Source organism: Hordeum vulgare, chromosome 2H (assembly GCF_904849725.1).
Source record: "Hordeum vulgare subsp. vulgare chromosome 2H, MorexV3_pseudomolecules_assembly, whole genome shotgun sequence".
Lineage (NCBI taxonomy): Eukaryota > Viridiplantae > Streptophyta > Magnoliopsida > Poales > Poaceae > Hordeum > Hordeum vulgare.
The window spans coordinates 28,543,755-28,558,036 of record NC_058519.1 but is presented as its reverse complement, the minus strand read 5'-3'; the positions used below and the strand labels follow the sequence as shown (position 1 = coordinate 28,558,036).

Genomic DNA, 14,282 nt, shown 5'->3' with positions numbered 1-14,282 from the left:
TCAGAAATGCATATGTCGGATGTTCACAGCATCCACAGATGACGCTCGAGGTGCAGCACACCGAGTGGTGCATTAAGGACATAAGCCTTCTGCGCAGCAACGAGGACAATCCTCGGTTTTACAGACTTAGTCTGCAAAGTTTGCTACTATCAATTTTCAACTAAATTTTCTCTAGGAACATATAAAAACAGTAGAGCTATAGCGCAAGCTACATCGTAATTCGCAAAGACCATTAGACTATGTTCATGACAATTAGTTCAATTAATCATATTACTTAAGAACTCCCACTCAAAAAGTACATCTCTCTAGTCATTTGAGTGGTACATGATCCAAATCCACTATCTCAAGTCCGATCATCACGTGAGTCGAGAATAGTTTCAGTGGTAAGCATCTCTATGCTAATCATATCAACTATACGATTCATGCTCGACCTTTCGGTCTCATGTGTTCCGAGGCCATGTCTGCACATGCTAGGCTCGTCAAGCTTAACCCGAGTGTTCCGCGTGCGCAACTGTTTTGCACCCGTTGTATGTGAACGTTGAGTCTATCACACCCGATCATCACGTGGTGTCTTGAAACGACGAACTGTAGCAACGGTGCACAGTCGGGGAGAACACAATTTCGTTTTGAAATTTTAGTGAGAGATCACCTCATAATGCTACCGTCGTTCTAAGCAAAATAAGGTGCATAAAAGGATTAACATCACATGCAATTCATAAGTGACATGATATGGCCATCATCACGTGCTTCTTGATCTCCATCACCAAAGCACCGGCACGATCTTCTTGTCACTGGCGTCACACCATGATCTCCATCATCATGATCTCCATCAACGTGTCGCCATCGGGGTTGTCGTGCTACTCATGCTATTACTACTAAAGCTACGTCCTAGCAAAATAGTAAACGCATCTGCAAGCACAAACGTTAGTTATAAAGACAACCCTATGACTCCTGCCGGTTGCCGTACCATCGACGTGCAAGTCGATATTAACTATTGCAACATGATCATCTCATACATCCAATATATCACATCACATCGTTGGCCATATCACATCACAAGCATATCCTGCAAAAACAAGTTAGACGTCCTCTAATTTTGTTGTTGCATGTTTTACGTGGTGACCATGGGTATCTAGTAGGATCGCATCTTACTTACGCAAACACCACAACGGAGATATATGAGTTGCTATTTAACCTCATCCAAGGACCTCCTCGGTCCAATCCGATTCAACTAAAGTTGGAGAAACTGACACTTGCCAGTCATCTTTGAGCAACGGGGTTACTCGTAGCGATGAAACCAGTCTCTCGTAAGCGTACGAGTAATGTCGGTCCAAGCCGCTTCAATCCAACAATACCGCGGAATCAAGAAAATAATAAGGAGGGCAGCAAAATGCACATCACCGCCCACAAAAACTTTTGTGTTCTACTCGAGAAGACATCTACGCATGAACCTAGCTCTGATGCCACTGTTGGGGAACGTCGCATGGGAAACAAAAAATTTCCTACGCGCACGAAGACCTATCATGGTGATGTCCATCTACGAGAGGGGATGAGTGATCTACGTACCCTTGTAGATCGTACAGCAGAAGCGTTAGTGAACGCGGTTGATGTAGTGGAACGTCCTCACGTCCCTCGATCCGCCCCGCGAACAATCCCGCGATCAGTCCCACGATCTAGTACCGAACGGACGGCACCTCCGCGTTCAGCACACGTACAGCTCGACGATGATCTCGGCCTTCTTGATCCAGCAAGAGAGACGGAGAGGTAGAAGAGTTCTCCGGCAGCGTGACGGCGCTCCGGAGGTTGGTGATGACCTTGTCTCAGCAGGGCTCCGCCCGAGCTCCGCAGAAACGCGATCTAGAGGAAAAACCGTGGAGGTATGTGGTCGGGCTGCCGTGGAAAAGTCGTCTCAAATCAGCCCTAAAACCTCCGTATATATAGGTGGGAGGGAGGGGAGGAGGCAGCCTCAAAACCTAAAGGTTTGGCCGAAATTGGAGGTGGAGGAGTCCTACTCCAATCCTACTTGGAGTAGGATTCCACCTTCCCACTTGGAAACTCTTTCCACCTTGTGTTTTTTCCTTCTCAAACCTTATGGGCCTTAGTGGGAACTTATTCCAGACCACTAGGGGCTGGTTTATCTCTTCCAATAGCCCATGAGACCCCTTGGGGCGTGACACCCCTCCCGATGGTCCCCGGCACCCCTCCCGGCACTCCCGGTACACTACCGATGAGCCCGAAACTTTTCCGGTAATGCACGAAAACCTTCCGGTAACCAAATGAGGTCATCCTATATATCAATCTTCGTTTCCGGACCATTCCGGAAACCCTCGTGACGTCCGTGATCTCATCTGGGACTCGGAACAACATTCGGTAACCAACCATATAACTCAAATACGCATAAAACAACGTCGAACCTTAAGTGTGCAGACCCTGCGGGTTCGAGAACTATGTAGACATGACCCGAGAGACTCCTCGGTCAATATCCAATAGCGGGACCTGGATGCCCATATTGGATCCTACATATTCTACGAAGATCTTATCGTTTGAACCTCAGTGCCAAGGATTCATATAATCCCGTATGTCATTCCCTTTGTCCTTCGGTATGTTACTTGCCCGAGATTCGATCGTTAGTATCCGCATACCTATTTCAATCTCGTTTACCGGCAAGTCTCTTTACTCGTTCCGTAATACAAGATCCCGCAACTTACATTAAGTTACATTGCTTGCAAGGCTTGTGTGTGATGTTGTATTACCGAGTGGGCCCCGAGATACCTCTCCGTCACATAGAGTGACAAATCCCAGTCTCGATCTATACTAACTCAACGAACACCTTCGGAGATACCTGTAGAGCATCTTTATAGTCACCCAGTTACGTTGCGACGTTTGATACACACAAAGCATTCCTCCGGTGTCCGTGAGTTATATGATCTCATGGTCATAGGAACAAATACTTGACACGCAGAAAACAGTAGCAACAAAATGACACGATCAACATGCTACGTCTATTAGTTTGGGTCTAGTCCATCACATGATTCTCCTAATGATGTGATCCCGTTATCAAGTGACAACACTTGCCTATGGCCAGGAAACCTTGACCATCTTTGATCAACGAGCTAGTCAACTAGAGGCTTACTAGGGACAGTGTTTTGTCTATGTATCCACACAAGTATTGTGTTTCCAATCAATACAATTATAGCATGGATAATAAACGATTATCATGAACTAAGAAATATAATAATAACTAATTTATTATTGCCTCTAGGGCATATTTCCAACAGTCTCGTACCCTCTAAATTTCCATCTTTATTGCTTTCCTCCTTTTCTTTCCGGTCGATACAAAACTTCACGCTACCTTGGTGCATATATATATGCTGCATCCAGGACCAACGCCTAGCCGACCCAAACTAGTCCTACTCGAACACAATGACCAGACTCCTAACCGGACTCAACTTTGTTACTTTCCTAATCTAATGACCCGGCAATGTTGATCACAATTATCAAACTCAGCTTGATCCGGACACGTATACTACTAAGAAAACATGTATCATAACTTTGTAAACCTAATCAAGATTATACTAACAATCTCTCCCTAATCTTGACACTTTGTCTTATATTCTTCTCCGGTTTTGGCTCGTTGACGATTCATCCCTTGTCGACTTATCCGCTGGCACCATGACAAGTTAAATTGATAGGCTTCATTGATCGTAACAATCTCTCCCCAATTTCAACTTGGGAAATTTATGGATCACTTCAAATATGCCTTGGACTACCCAGCCTCGCTAGTAACCTGTGGAATACACCACCCGGTGGACTACACCATCCACCCTAATGAGATACATGTTGACTCCTTGTGGATCACGCCACCTCGTGCACTATACCATGCACTCCAGCCTCATGTAGAGACATAGCCTTATTGAAGAGACTCACCTTCACTAGTTTACCGTCCCCACATACTTGAACCTGATCCTCCCGTCGAAACACATAGACGACATGAATTGGACTCACCAACAATATGTAGAATCCACTAACATATTAAAAAAACACTAATACACGACTCTTAACCTTGTAACCCTTTTCATCCTTAGAACAACCTCGGCTCATCATCAACATCTCCCACCACGGCTTGCTACGCCACTTCCTTCCTATTCATCGGCTCTTTCTTCATGTTGGGCAGTCCCTCCTGAAGTGTCCGAACTCCTGACAAGTCCAACATGGACCCTGGATTTAGTTCGACCATGTTCTCGCTCCCTTGCAATCCACTACGATCTTGTCAACAAAAGTTGTTCACCATCTTTCTCATCATGGACATAACCTTGCAGTCGTTCCTCATGAACCTTCAACCTTTCGATGACTTCCTCCATGGTCATCGTCTTGAAATCACCAAACTGCTCTATAGCAGATCCAATCTGAAGAAACGTTGATGGAACCGCTAGAAGAATTTTTCTTGACAGCAATAGTTTCATCAAACTTTTCTCCAAGACCTCGTATCCCATTGGCGATGGTTGTCATCCTGAGAGCAAAGTCATCGATCGATTCCGTGTCCTTCATCTTGAGCCTATCAAACTCAGATTTGAGGGTTTGCAATCTCGCCTGCTTGATGCGATCGTCTCCCAGACGATTCGTATTTATCGCCTCCCAAGCCTCATGTGACGTCTCTTTCTGAGCGATGAAGGCAAACACATCATCCGGGATACTTTGATAGATAATCGTCAGCGCCTTTTGATCCATCATCTCGTCAACCATACCGGCGATCGCCGGCTCCACCGCATCCCAAACTCTTTGGGTACGCATCAACGACTTCATCTTGATCGCCCAAATCGAGTAGTTGCTCTTCGTCAGCATCGGGTACGTGACAAACACGCTTCCACCTTTTTCAGACATGATCTTGATCGTCACTCCACGTAATCATAATGCTCATCCGACGATCTTGAACCTAGCTTTGATACCAATTGTTGGAACTCTGCCACAGGATCGATCACATCAAATCATGACGAACAAACACGCAAAAATACTTTTGCCAAGGGAACATCTCGTACCCTCTAAATTCCCCTCTTTATTGTTTTCCTCCTTTTCTCTCCGGTCCATACAAAACTTCACGCTACCTTGGTGCATATATATATGATGCCTCCGGGATCAACGCCTAGTCGATCCAAACTAGTCCTACTCGAACACAATGACCAGACTCCTAATTGGACTCAACTTTGTTACTTTCCTAATCTAATGACCCGGCAATGTTGATCACAATTACCAAACTCAGCTGATCCGGATACGTATATATACTACTAAAAACACATGTATCACAACTTTGTAAACCTAATCAAGATTATACTAACAACGAGAACATCGCCAAGGGCCTTGGCCTACGCATTTCCATATTTCGCCATGGATACACAAGGGTCCATGGATACACAAGGGCGCTCATTATCATCGTCGGCAACTTTGGCCGACCACTCGTCTGACACAGAATCATATAGAGTTCTAGATGTATGGAGGGGGAGGTCGCATGAAGGAGGAAGAGGCAACGAGGAGGGAGGAGTGTTTCCTCTGCAACTACTCCGCGCGCGGTTCCGCCACCAATATTCATCTACAAATTGGCCACAGATGCATTTGCAAAAAGCGCTAGTAGTTTTGCACAAGGATTCCATGACGTACTGTAGGGTGTCATTGGGCCGCTGACATGTGGGCAAGAGCTGCGTCTAGTATGTTTATATGGATCAAACGAGACAATCCTTGTTTTATGGATTAAAATGGCTCATGTGCATGAACAACACCTTAAGTGACATTGACTCATTAAGAGAGGAAATACAAGAGTCGTCTCGTTTGATCACGAAAAGCTTCTTATAAAAATATTTCATGCTCAAGTTAAAGATGCATATTGTAAAGTCATTGCATATGTAGTTTGAAATGATTCTTCCAACTTGCAAACTCAGATCTCAAAACTTTCAGATTGTTCTGAATACTTGCCAACAGGACCTAAAAAATAGTTATCCATACGAGTTCCCTACTTTCTTTGTATGCAATCAAGGTTCGCCTATCCAACAATAACAATGTCGCAACAGAATATGCTATCGAGTAATATCAGGTTGGAGCATAGGAAGAGTTTGGTTGCTTGCATCAGCCCCAAATAGGATTGCACAAGATGAAAATGACTTGTTGTGTTGCATGGGCTGGCCCGCATGAAACTTAAAACATGTCTCTACATGCATGCAAGAGAACAGTCAAATCGGTCGTTTTTTATGAGCGAGGTTTGCTCGAACCACGTGTGCCCAACGCCTGCATGAGTTGCGAAGAGCGGGGAAAAAATTATACGTCGGAATTTTCATGGACATGAGCAATCTGAAAGAACATATGCTCCCTTGAAGGTTTTGATAATTCATGACAACATACATTATCTTTTGGACTAATAGTTCTACCTAGTTTATTTCAGAATGAGTCCAAAGATTGGAGTGGATGAGAATTGTGAGGAGGAGCCCCATGAAGGAAAGGATATGATTGGCAAAGCTTCAAGCTTCAAGACTCTACATTTTATATTTATGTGAGAAATTACATTTGAGTCCCTAGGAAAGCCAATACTATTAAAAGGAGATGAGGTGTCCACGATGATCTGGTTGCTTAAGTGCTTAGAGATTAGCCACCAAAACCCCTCAAGAATTCTCCCACAAAATATTTTGTCAAAACCCCAAAGTCAAATTCGGTGTCACCAAGAATTCCTACTTCGGCCCTACCGAGTTTTCCTTAGATAGATCCCAAAATCATAACCTTAGAAAATCGGTGTAACCGAGTTTCACTTAGGACCAGCCGAAAAGTAGTAACCAACTCCTTGGATACCAGATATTCAACTTCGGAGTTTCCGAGGTTTATATCTCGGAGCCACCAAGTCACTAGAGCTACCTAGGCCAACAAAATCAGACTCACCGAGTTGTTATATATCAGTCTCACCGAAAAGTCAAAATTTAGAGTATTTTGCACTAGTCGGTGCGACCAAGTTTTTACTTCGGTTCCACCGAGTTGGGCAATAATGTGGTAACGGTTGGATTTCTGAAGATGGCTATTTATACCCCTCCACCTCGCTCTCATTCATAGACAGAGCACTCAGAAAAAGCAAACACTTCCACCATTCATTTTCTGAGAGCGAACCGCCTACTCATGTGTTGAGATCATGAATTTCCACTCCAACCATATGAATCTTGATTTCTAGCCTCCCCAAGTTGCTTTCCACCCAATAAGTCTCTTCTACCAAGCCAAATTCTATGAGAAAGTGGTTGAGTGTTGAGGAGACTATCTTTTGAAGCACAAGAGAAAGGAGTTCATCATCCATATCACATCCATTACCTTTTGGAGAGTGGTGTATCCTTGATTGGTTAGGTGTCGTTGGGAGCCTCCAAATCGTGTTGAGTTGAACCAAGAAGTTTGTAAGGCAAGGAGATCGCCTACTTCGTGAAGATCTACCCCGAGTGAGGCTAGTCCTTCATGGACGTAAGCCATGATGGAATAGACAAGGTTGCTTCTTCGTGGACCCTTTGTGAGTGGAGCCCTCCATGGACTTGCGCAGCCGTTGCCCTCCGTGAGTTGAAGTCTACATCAATGTGGACGTGCGATAGCACCACCCATCGGAACCACACCAAAAATATGTGTCTTTTTTGTATTTGATACTCCTATCTCTACTCCTTACTTACATATGCACGTCTTTATTTTTCGTTGTCATACTCGTAGATTTGCATGTGTAGGTGTGCTAGACTTGATATAATTGCTAAAACTTACCAACCAATAAAATTGGAAAAGGGATTGGTTTTATTTGGTCGGGTAGTATAATCACCCCCCCCCCCCCCTCTATACATACTCTTCTAGTCACATACAATCAGTAGAAATTTTTATACCTCAGAATTCGGCTAGGGTAACTTATTGTTGATGATTTATTTGAGATGATTTTGATGTTATTTGGTTCAAATGTATACGAAATTATGGAGCGGTTGGTGTGTGGCTGCCCTATTTTACATCACCTATTGTAGCACTAGTGCCCTATTTTACATCATCTCTTGGATTTGGAGGTTTTTTATGACGTAAAAACCCATTTTTGGATATGTAAATTATACTCAAAGCACAATTTGGTGATGCATTTTACACCATCTAGTGGAGATGCTCCATCTTTTATGTTGGTATCGTCTTCTGATGTGGTTCGATGGTGCCAGAGTTTTTCTTCTGTGATCACTATGGTGGGTGTGCATTGTGAAGCGATTCGGGTGTTGGCTTTGGCTCCTTGATGTCCTCCGGATGTTGTGATGTAGCCTTGGATGTCTGTCATTGTCGTGATGTAGCCTCGGATGTGTGTGGCTTTTCGTCCAGGTGTGGACTTGATTGCTCATTTTCCTTCGACTCCTTCAATAGCATTGAAGCTTCATGAATGGCCTTGGTTGATTGGAACTCTTCGTCTACAATGGTGGTATTCCTCATGAAACCTCTCGTTTGTGAGGACGGAAGATGATGACACTTTGTATTTTTTATGATTGCCATGTTGTCACCTCAACCCGGCTTTATCTTTTCTATTTTGTATATCAACTGATGTGATCTATTTCTTGCCACCCTTGTTTCCCCCTATAATTTCCTGGATTCGAGGGTTCCTCTTCTTAATGAATGAAAAGCAGCGCTGACACATTTCATTAAAAACTATGATTTATATCAGTACCACAAATGTTCGTGTTTTTTCTATAACCTTGGTCGGAAATTACAAGCCGTGACATTAAAATATATATTGTATGCGGTGTAATTTGGCAAAGAGGGAGTAATGCTCAAAGTTCTATGTTCTTGTGTGTGTGTGTGTGTGTCTTCGGGTGAGGAGGGGGCTTGTCCCCCTGTGTACCTTCTGAAAGGGGAACTTGCGTGCTAGAAGTTGAAGACCAGCGCATACATACATAGAAGTTGTCTGCATGCCACCCTTACTTCACAAACTTGAACATGCCACCCTTAGTTCATGCATTAATCATCATAATAATTGAATTAACTTTAGTTATGTGTTGTTGCACCATCTTTAAAAGATCACTAAAGACACTCTTCATAGAACTTCATCATTGCACTTCAGATTTGGTATGGATTTTGGATGAAATATTTTTGATAGATCATACTAGATGAATTATCATAACACTTCATCATACTAATTGAATTATCTTTAGAAGATTGTTCTGAATGAAATTCATAAGAATTTGATAGATCAACACAATCATGAGAACGCTTCATATTTGGTATGGAATTTGGACCTAGCCATAGCTAGTATGAGAAGTATCCTATGCGCCCAGTGAACCGGTGCACCAGATGCTTCTAAGACGTTAGATGATGAAGGAAGGGGCATATGCAATTTTTCCTCAACGCAAACGGGGCCAAGGGCCTCGGCCTACGCATTTCCATATCCCCCCACTCCTTCGATACAAGGGTGATCATTATCATCACCAGTAGCTCTGGCCAACCGCTCGGGATCATACATAGATCCAGATGGATGGAGAGAGAGGCCGCACAGATGAGGGAGGAGTGTTCCCTCTACAGCTACTATGGACGCGGTTTCGCCGCCCATATTCATCTACAAGTTGATCACTCATGCATTTGCAGAAAACGTCGGGTACTTTTGAACAAAGATCCCCTCACGCACGTGCTATTGTGCCACTTACATAAGGGCCTGTTTGAAACTTGGCCCACATGTCATGGCCCAATGGCACCCTACAATACGTCACCGATGAACAACACCTTGAGCAAAGAACAATGGCACAGCTTACTCGTGTTACAGTTCGGTGGCCGTCGATTACACCGCCGCAAGGATTTATAAAAATAATTGTAGGTGGCGCGCTTGGAAGACATGGGGTGAGAGGTGCAACGGCTACAATTTGTCAGGATCACCTTGGTAATTATATGGGTTATAATCGGCGGTCACTTTTATGGGTATTACCGATGTGCCACAGTAATAAAAGATAGTCCCTTCGTCTCATAATATAAAAACATTTTTGACATTTTTGACACTAGTGTAGTGTCAAAAACATTTTTATATTATGGGACAGATGGAGTATTAAGGAAAAACGAGGTGGGACACATGTAACTATTATCCAAGAGATTTGTGCTAGTAAACTAGACTTTCTGAAGTGGGATTTCATATACGAGAAAAGGTCTCAAAACTTTGAGGCTGATAGCTTAGCTAATTTTGCTTTGTCTTTAGGTGTTGGAGAAAGGCATGTGTGGTTCCTTCAACCGCATGACATTGTAACTATTCCTTTTGAACTTGCTTGAATTAAGAATCATTATACCCCTCCAAAAAAAAATACTTGAGTGACATTGACACATTATGGTGACGAAATACAAGAGTCGCCTCGTCTGATCAGGAAAAGCTTCTTGCAAAAATATTTCATGCTCAGGTTGAAGAGGCATACTGTACAGTCCTTGCATGTAGTTTGAAATGATTCTTCCAACTTGCAAGCTCTGATTGTTTGGAATACTTGCCAACAGGACATTAAAAAGTTGGTTATCCATATGAGATTTCCTACTTTCTTTGTATGCAATCCAAGTTCAATTATCCAGCAACAACTATGGTGCAACAGAACATAGCTATGTAGTATCAGGTTGCAGCTTATATTTGCTCAACATCAACATATGCTACCTGGAATGAATTTGAAAGAAGCACCAGAATGCCACGGCTTTGCTGACTTGCCATTGCGATTTAAGCTTATGATTCGGTACTTCGAAAGGAAGGCGTCAACAGATCGTAGTACAACAAACTATTCAATTATCCAACCATTCAGGCGAAGAAAAGGTTACAAACAAATTTGCGCCTATCCTCCAAACCAGGGAATATATCCCACGATACCAAATATATTATCACTACACAATGTTGTTCTGGTAGTGAAGACCGGTGCACAATTCATCACATGTAAAGCCCCTCCGGCACACCTTCCTTCTTCTTGAACATGACCTTCTCCTTTGCCTTCTTGAAGTCGGCGTGTGTCACCTAGAGAAATCAGGAAACAGCAGATCAAGTACATGGAAGCATACATGATGTTCCGGCCTTAATTACAACGTATAGACGGCACAAGACATATACCAAAACTTATACCCCTGAACATGATAGACTGGTACCGGACCTACATATTAGTATATATACTTAAAACAAACATGTTCTGAGCCATGAATTACAAAACAAGTTTGTTGCTAAACAAATAGTGCTGATTGGATTCATCCAATAGTATAACCAACAATCTGAAGTTCTACTTCCTAACTGACAGTTTAGTAGTACATACATAACAAAAAAGTGATATTGCTCGTGCAACGAAAACTAAATGCTTATCTTCCACATGCAAAACCATAATTCCGTTGTATGTATGCCAGTTTACCAAATGGAACTAGCTAGAAATAAAGGCATACTTTAGTGAACTCCCCAAACAAAGTTTTACTATTTGAACTATATAGAGATAAAAAGTCCATCCTTACCTTCATCCTGCGCTCTCTCAAAGCAAGCAAGCCAGATTCGGTGCATATTGCTTTGATGTCAGCACCAGAAAACTCATCCTTAGTCATGACGAACTCTTCCAGGTTCACATCATCTGACAATGTCATCTTTGCCGTGTGTATCTGCAAGATTTATGATGCTCACGAGGACCAAACAAGATAACATGCTGTAATGTTAAGATCAACATATAGACTAATTAAAAAGGTACCTGGAAGATGCGCCGCCTAGTCTTAATGTCTGGAAGAGGGAATTCTATCTTTCGGTCTATTCTGCCAGGGCGAAGCAAGGCTGGATCAAGACTTTCAATGCGATTTGTAGCTAGAATAACTTTAACATCTCCACGCGAGTCAAAACCATCTAGCTGGTTCAGCAGCTCCAACATAGTTCTCTGAATCTCACGCTCCCCTCCTGAATGAGCGTCATACCTCTTTGTTCCAACTGCATCGATCTCATCGATGAAGACTATTGAGGGGGAAAGCTCATCCGCAACTCTAAATAGTTCTCTAACTAGTTTTGGACCGTCGCCAAGGTACTTCTGAATAAGTTCACTTCCAACAACACGTAAGAAAGTTGCAGATGTGGAGTTAGCAACAGCCTGCAATAACAATTTCAAGTAACCATAGGTCATACATCAGCACTCAATTAAATGTTATTTGAAAGTATATAATGCAAAATAAAGCAACAATTCAGACAAATATTAAAGCCTGGAATGAATTAAGGAGGACTGAAGCCTAAAATTCTCCTCGAAGAAATATAAGCAATAGATGTCCAGTGCAAAGGCCAGAAGACTGACCTTGGCAAGTAGAGTTTTCCCCGTTCCAGGTTCTCCATATAATATGACCCCCTTGGGTGGCCTTATTCCAATGTCTTCATATAGCTCAGGGTGGGTCAGCGGAAGCTCAACCGCCTCTTTTATTTCTTGAATCTGAGCATCTAACCCACCAATGTCCGCATATGATTCCAGCGGAGCTTTCTCAACTTTCATCACAGACACCATAGGATCAACCTCGTCTTGTAGAATTCCAACCACAGAGAGAACCTGGGAAATTGTATATTCGTGAGCCGCCCAAGTTACTACTTAAAAGTTTATGACAGTTATTATATATAGAAATGTGCAATGGGTAGTATCTACGGACAGTAGGAAAAAAATTCTGAACCCCTACAAAAGAAATCACACTATTGTTTTGTTTTCTACACCCTGTTCCAAGGATACTCAGATATGGAGTACAATATCAAGCCAAAAAGAGAAGCAGTAAAGTAACACATTACATACATTACACAAGGAATAAGAAGGTCTTATGTGTACCAAAATGATTACCAACTTGCAAAGGCATTGACAACCCTCACATATGTAGTTACCACGACAAAATCAAGTTCCAGAACTACAAGTCATGGCCATAGTTAAATTGTCTAGATTTCAGAAATGAACCTTCATCAATAAGTAAGCTTTCTAATAAAGTCCTCTGTTAAATGAATTGCAGAAAACCACAGACCGCAGTGCTCTACTACATAAGCCAGCTTCACTAACCAAACTATGCAATCCTCAGAGTCGTACAAGTCCTTATGAAACCCCCGCTTAATAATCCGTACCAGTCCTTATGAAACCCTCGCTTAATGGTCCAGTTAACTCATGTGTGTATTTGAGTACTAATTCAGATTATTTAGAAGGAAACATCCACTAAATACTCCTGATTCCAATCTCTGGTCTGGCGCTTCAGAGTTCAGACTATGCCCAGATCCCCAATTCTCTGAGCAACCTAAGATGTCCTAGACTGAACAGGCTTCAATTGACTTGTTATGGTTAACGGATCCCCCCAAAGATCCGAACCCTAGCCTCACCAGGCATGCAGATCGAGAGAGCAGACCCAAGACCTGGACGGATCCGTACCTTGTTGTGCATGAGGATGGAGCAGCCGGGCTCGAGCTGGTCCTTGTCGACGAAGGAGAGTATGCCGACGTAGTACTCTGGGCCGACGGAGGAGGAGACGATGGCGTGGCTCTCGTCGATGATCTCCTCGAGGGAGCCGACGCTCATGGGGGTGCCGCGTAGGTCGTCGACCTTGGAGCGGTCCTCCTCCGTCTTCTCCTCTGTGGGGCGGAGGCGCTCCTGCGCGGCGACGAACTCCTCCTCCATGAGGAGGTAGTCCTTGACGCGGTCGAGCTTGAGGAGGCGGAGGCGGCACTTGGAGAGCGGCGCGACGTTGGGGAGGCGGGCGGCCGCCTCGGGCCCCTTCTGGCGGCGCTGCTTGCGGCCGACGCGGGAGGGCGCGGCGGGGGGCTCGAACTTCTTGTCCTTCTTGTCGCCGTCGCCGCCCGGCTTGTTGCGGTCGCCCGGGGCGCCGCCCGGCTTGCCCATGCCGCCCGGCGTGCCCTGCCCCATGGTCGCCGGCGAGGGTTTGGATCTGTTCTGGATGCGGTGCGGCGGAGTTCTTGTCCCGGATCTCTTTTCTTTTCTCTCTGGCTTCAATCAACTTACTCTGCAAGCAAGGATGGCGGTGCTATATGGCCACTCTGTGGCGCGGGGTGTGTTCGGTTCGTGGACGGGCCCAACACGAGGTGAGACCACGAGTCCATCACGGTGCTCCCCCTAGTAGAGAAAAAAATAGAAAACGAGTCCACGGCTATGCAAATCCGATTTTACTTATATATACTAGTAAAAGGCCCGTCCATTGGAACGGAAGAAAAAATGCTACACGCTTTATAAAAAATGATCTATAATATGAGATTTTTTAGTTACGACACAAACAAAGATGAACTTACCCTACAAAAATGCAATTCAAGATTTCCACTGGCCAAATGCCGC

General features: G+C 43.9%; 1 protein-coding gene across 1 annotated transcript; it reads right to left on the bottom strand.

The window, feature by feature from the left end:
* Nucleotides 1-10,692: 10,692 nt before the first annotated feature.
* Nucleotides 10,693-13,971, bottom strand: LOC123424618 (26S proteasome regulatory subunit 4 homolog). The gene is made up of 5 exons (XM_045108259.1): nucleotides 13,368-13,971; nucleotides 12,273-12,518; nucleotides 11,688-12,074; nucleotides 11,461-11,601; nucleotides 10,693-10,981 (listed from the first exon to the last, which is right to left on the bottom strand). Exons 1-5 carry the CDS (start codon nucleotides 13,857-13,859, stop codon nucleotides 10,898-10,900), a joined length of 1,350 nt encoding a protein of 449 aa, XP_044964194.1. The 5' UTR covers nucleotides 13,860-13,971; the 3' UTR covers nucleotides 10,693-10,897.
* Nucleotides 13,972-14,282: the final 311 nt, after the last annotated feature.

Excerpts from the sequence above, each read along its gene's own strand:
- LOC123424618 (XM_045108259.1), bottom strand. The coding sequence starts at position 13,859 with ATGGGGCAGGGCACGCCGGGCGGCATGGGCAAGCCGGGCGGCGCCCCG. Across the intron at positions 11,602-11,687 it reads CTAGGCGGCGCATCTTCCAG|ATACACACGGCAAAGATGAC; the intron begins GTACCTTTTTAA and ends TAAATCTTGCAG. Across the intron at positions 10,982-11,460 it reads TGAGAGAGCGCAGGATGAAG|GTGACACACGCCGACTTCAA; the intron begins GTAAGGATGGAC and ends TGATTTCTCTAG.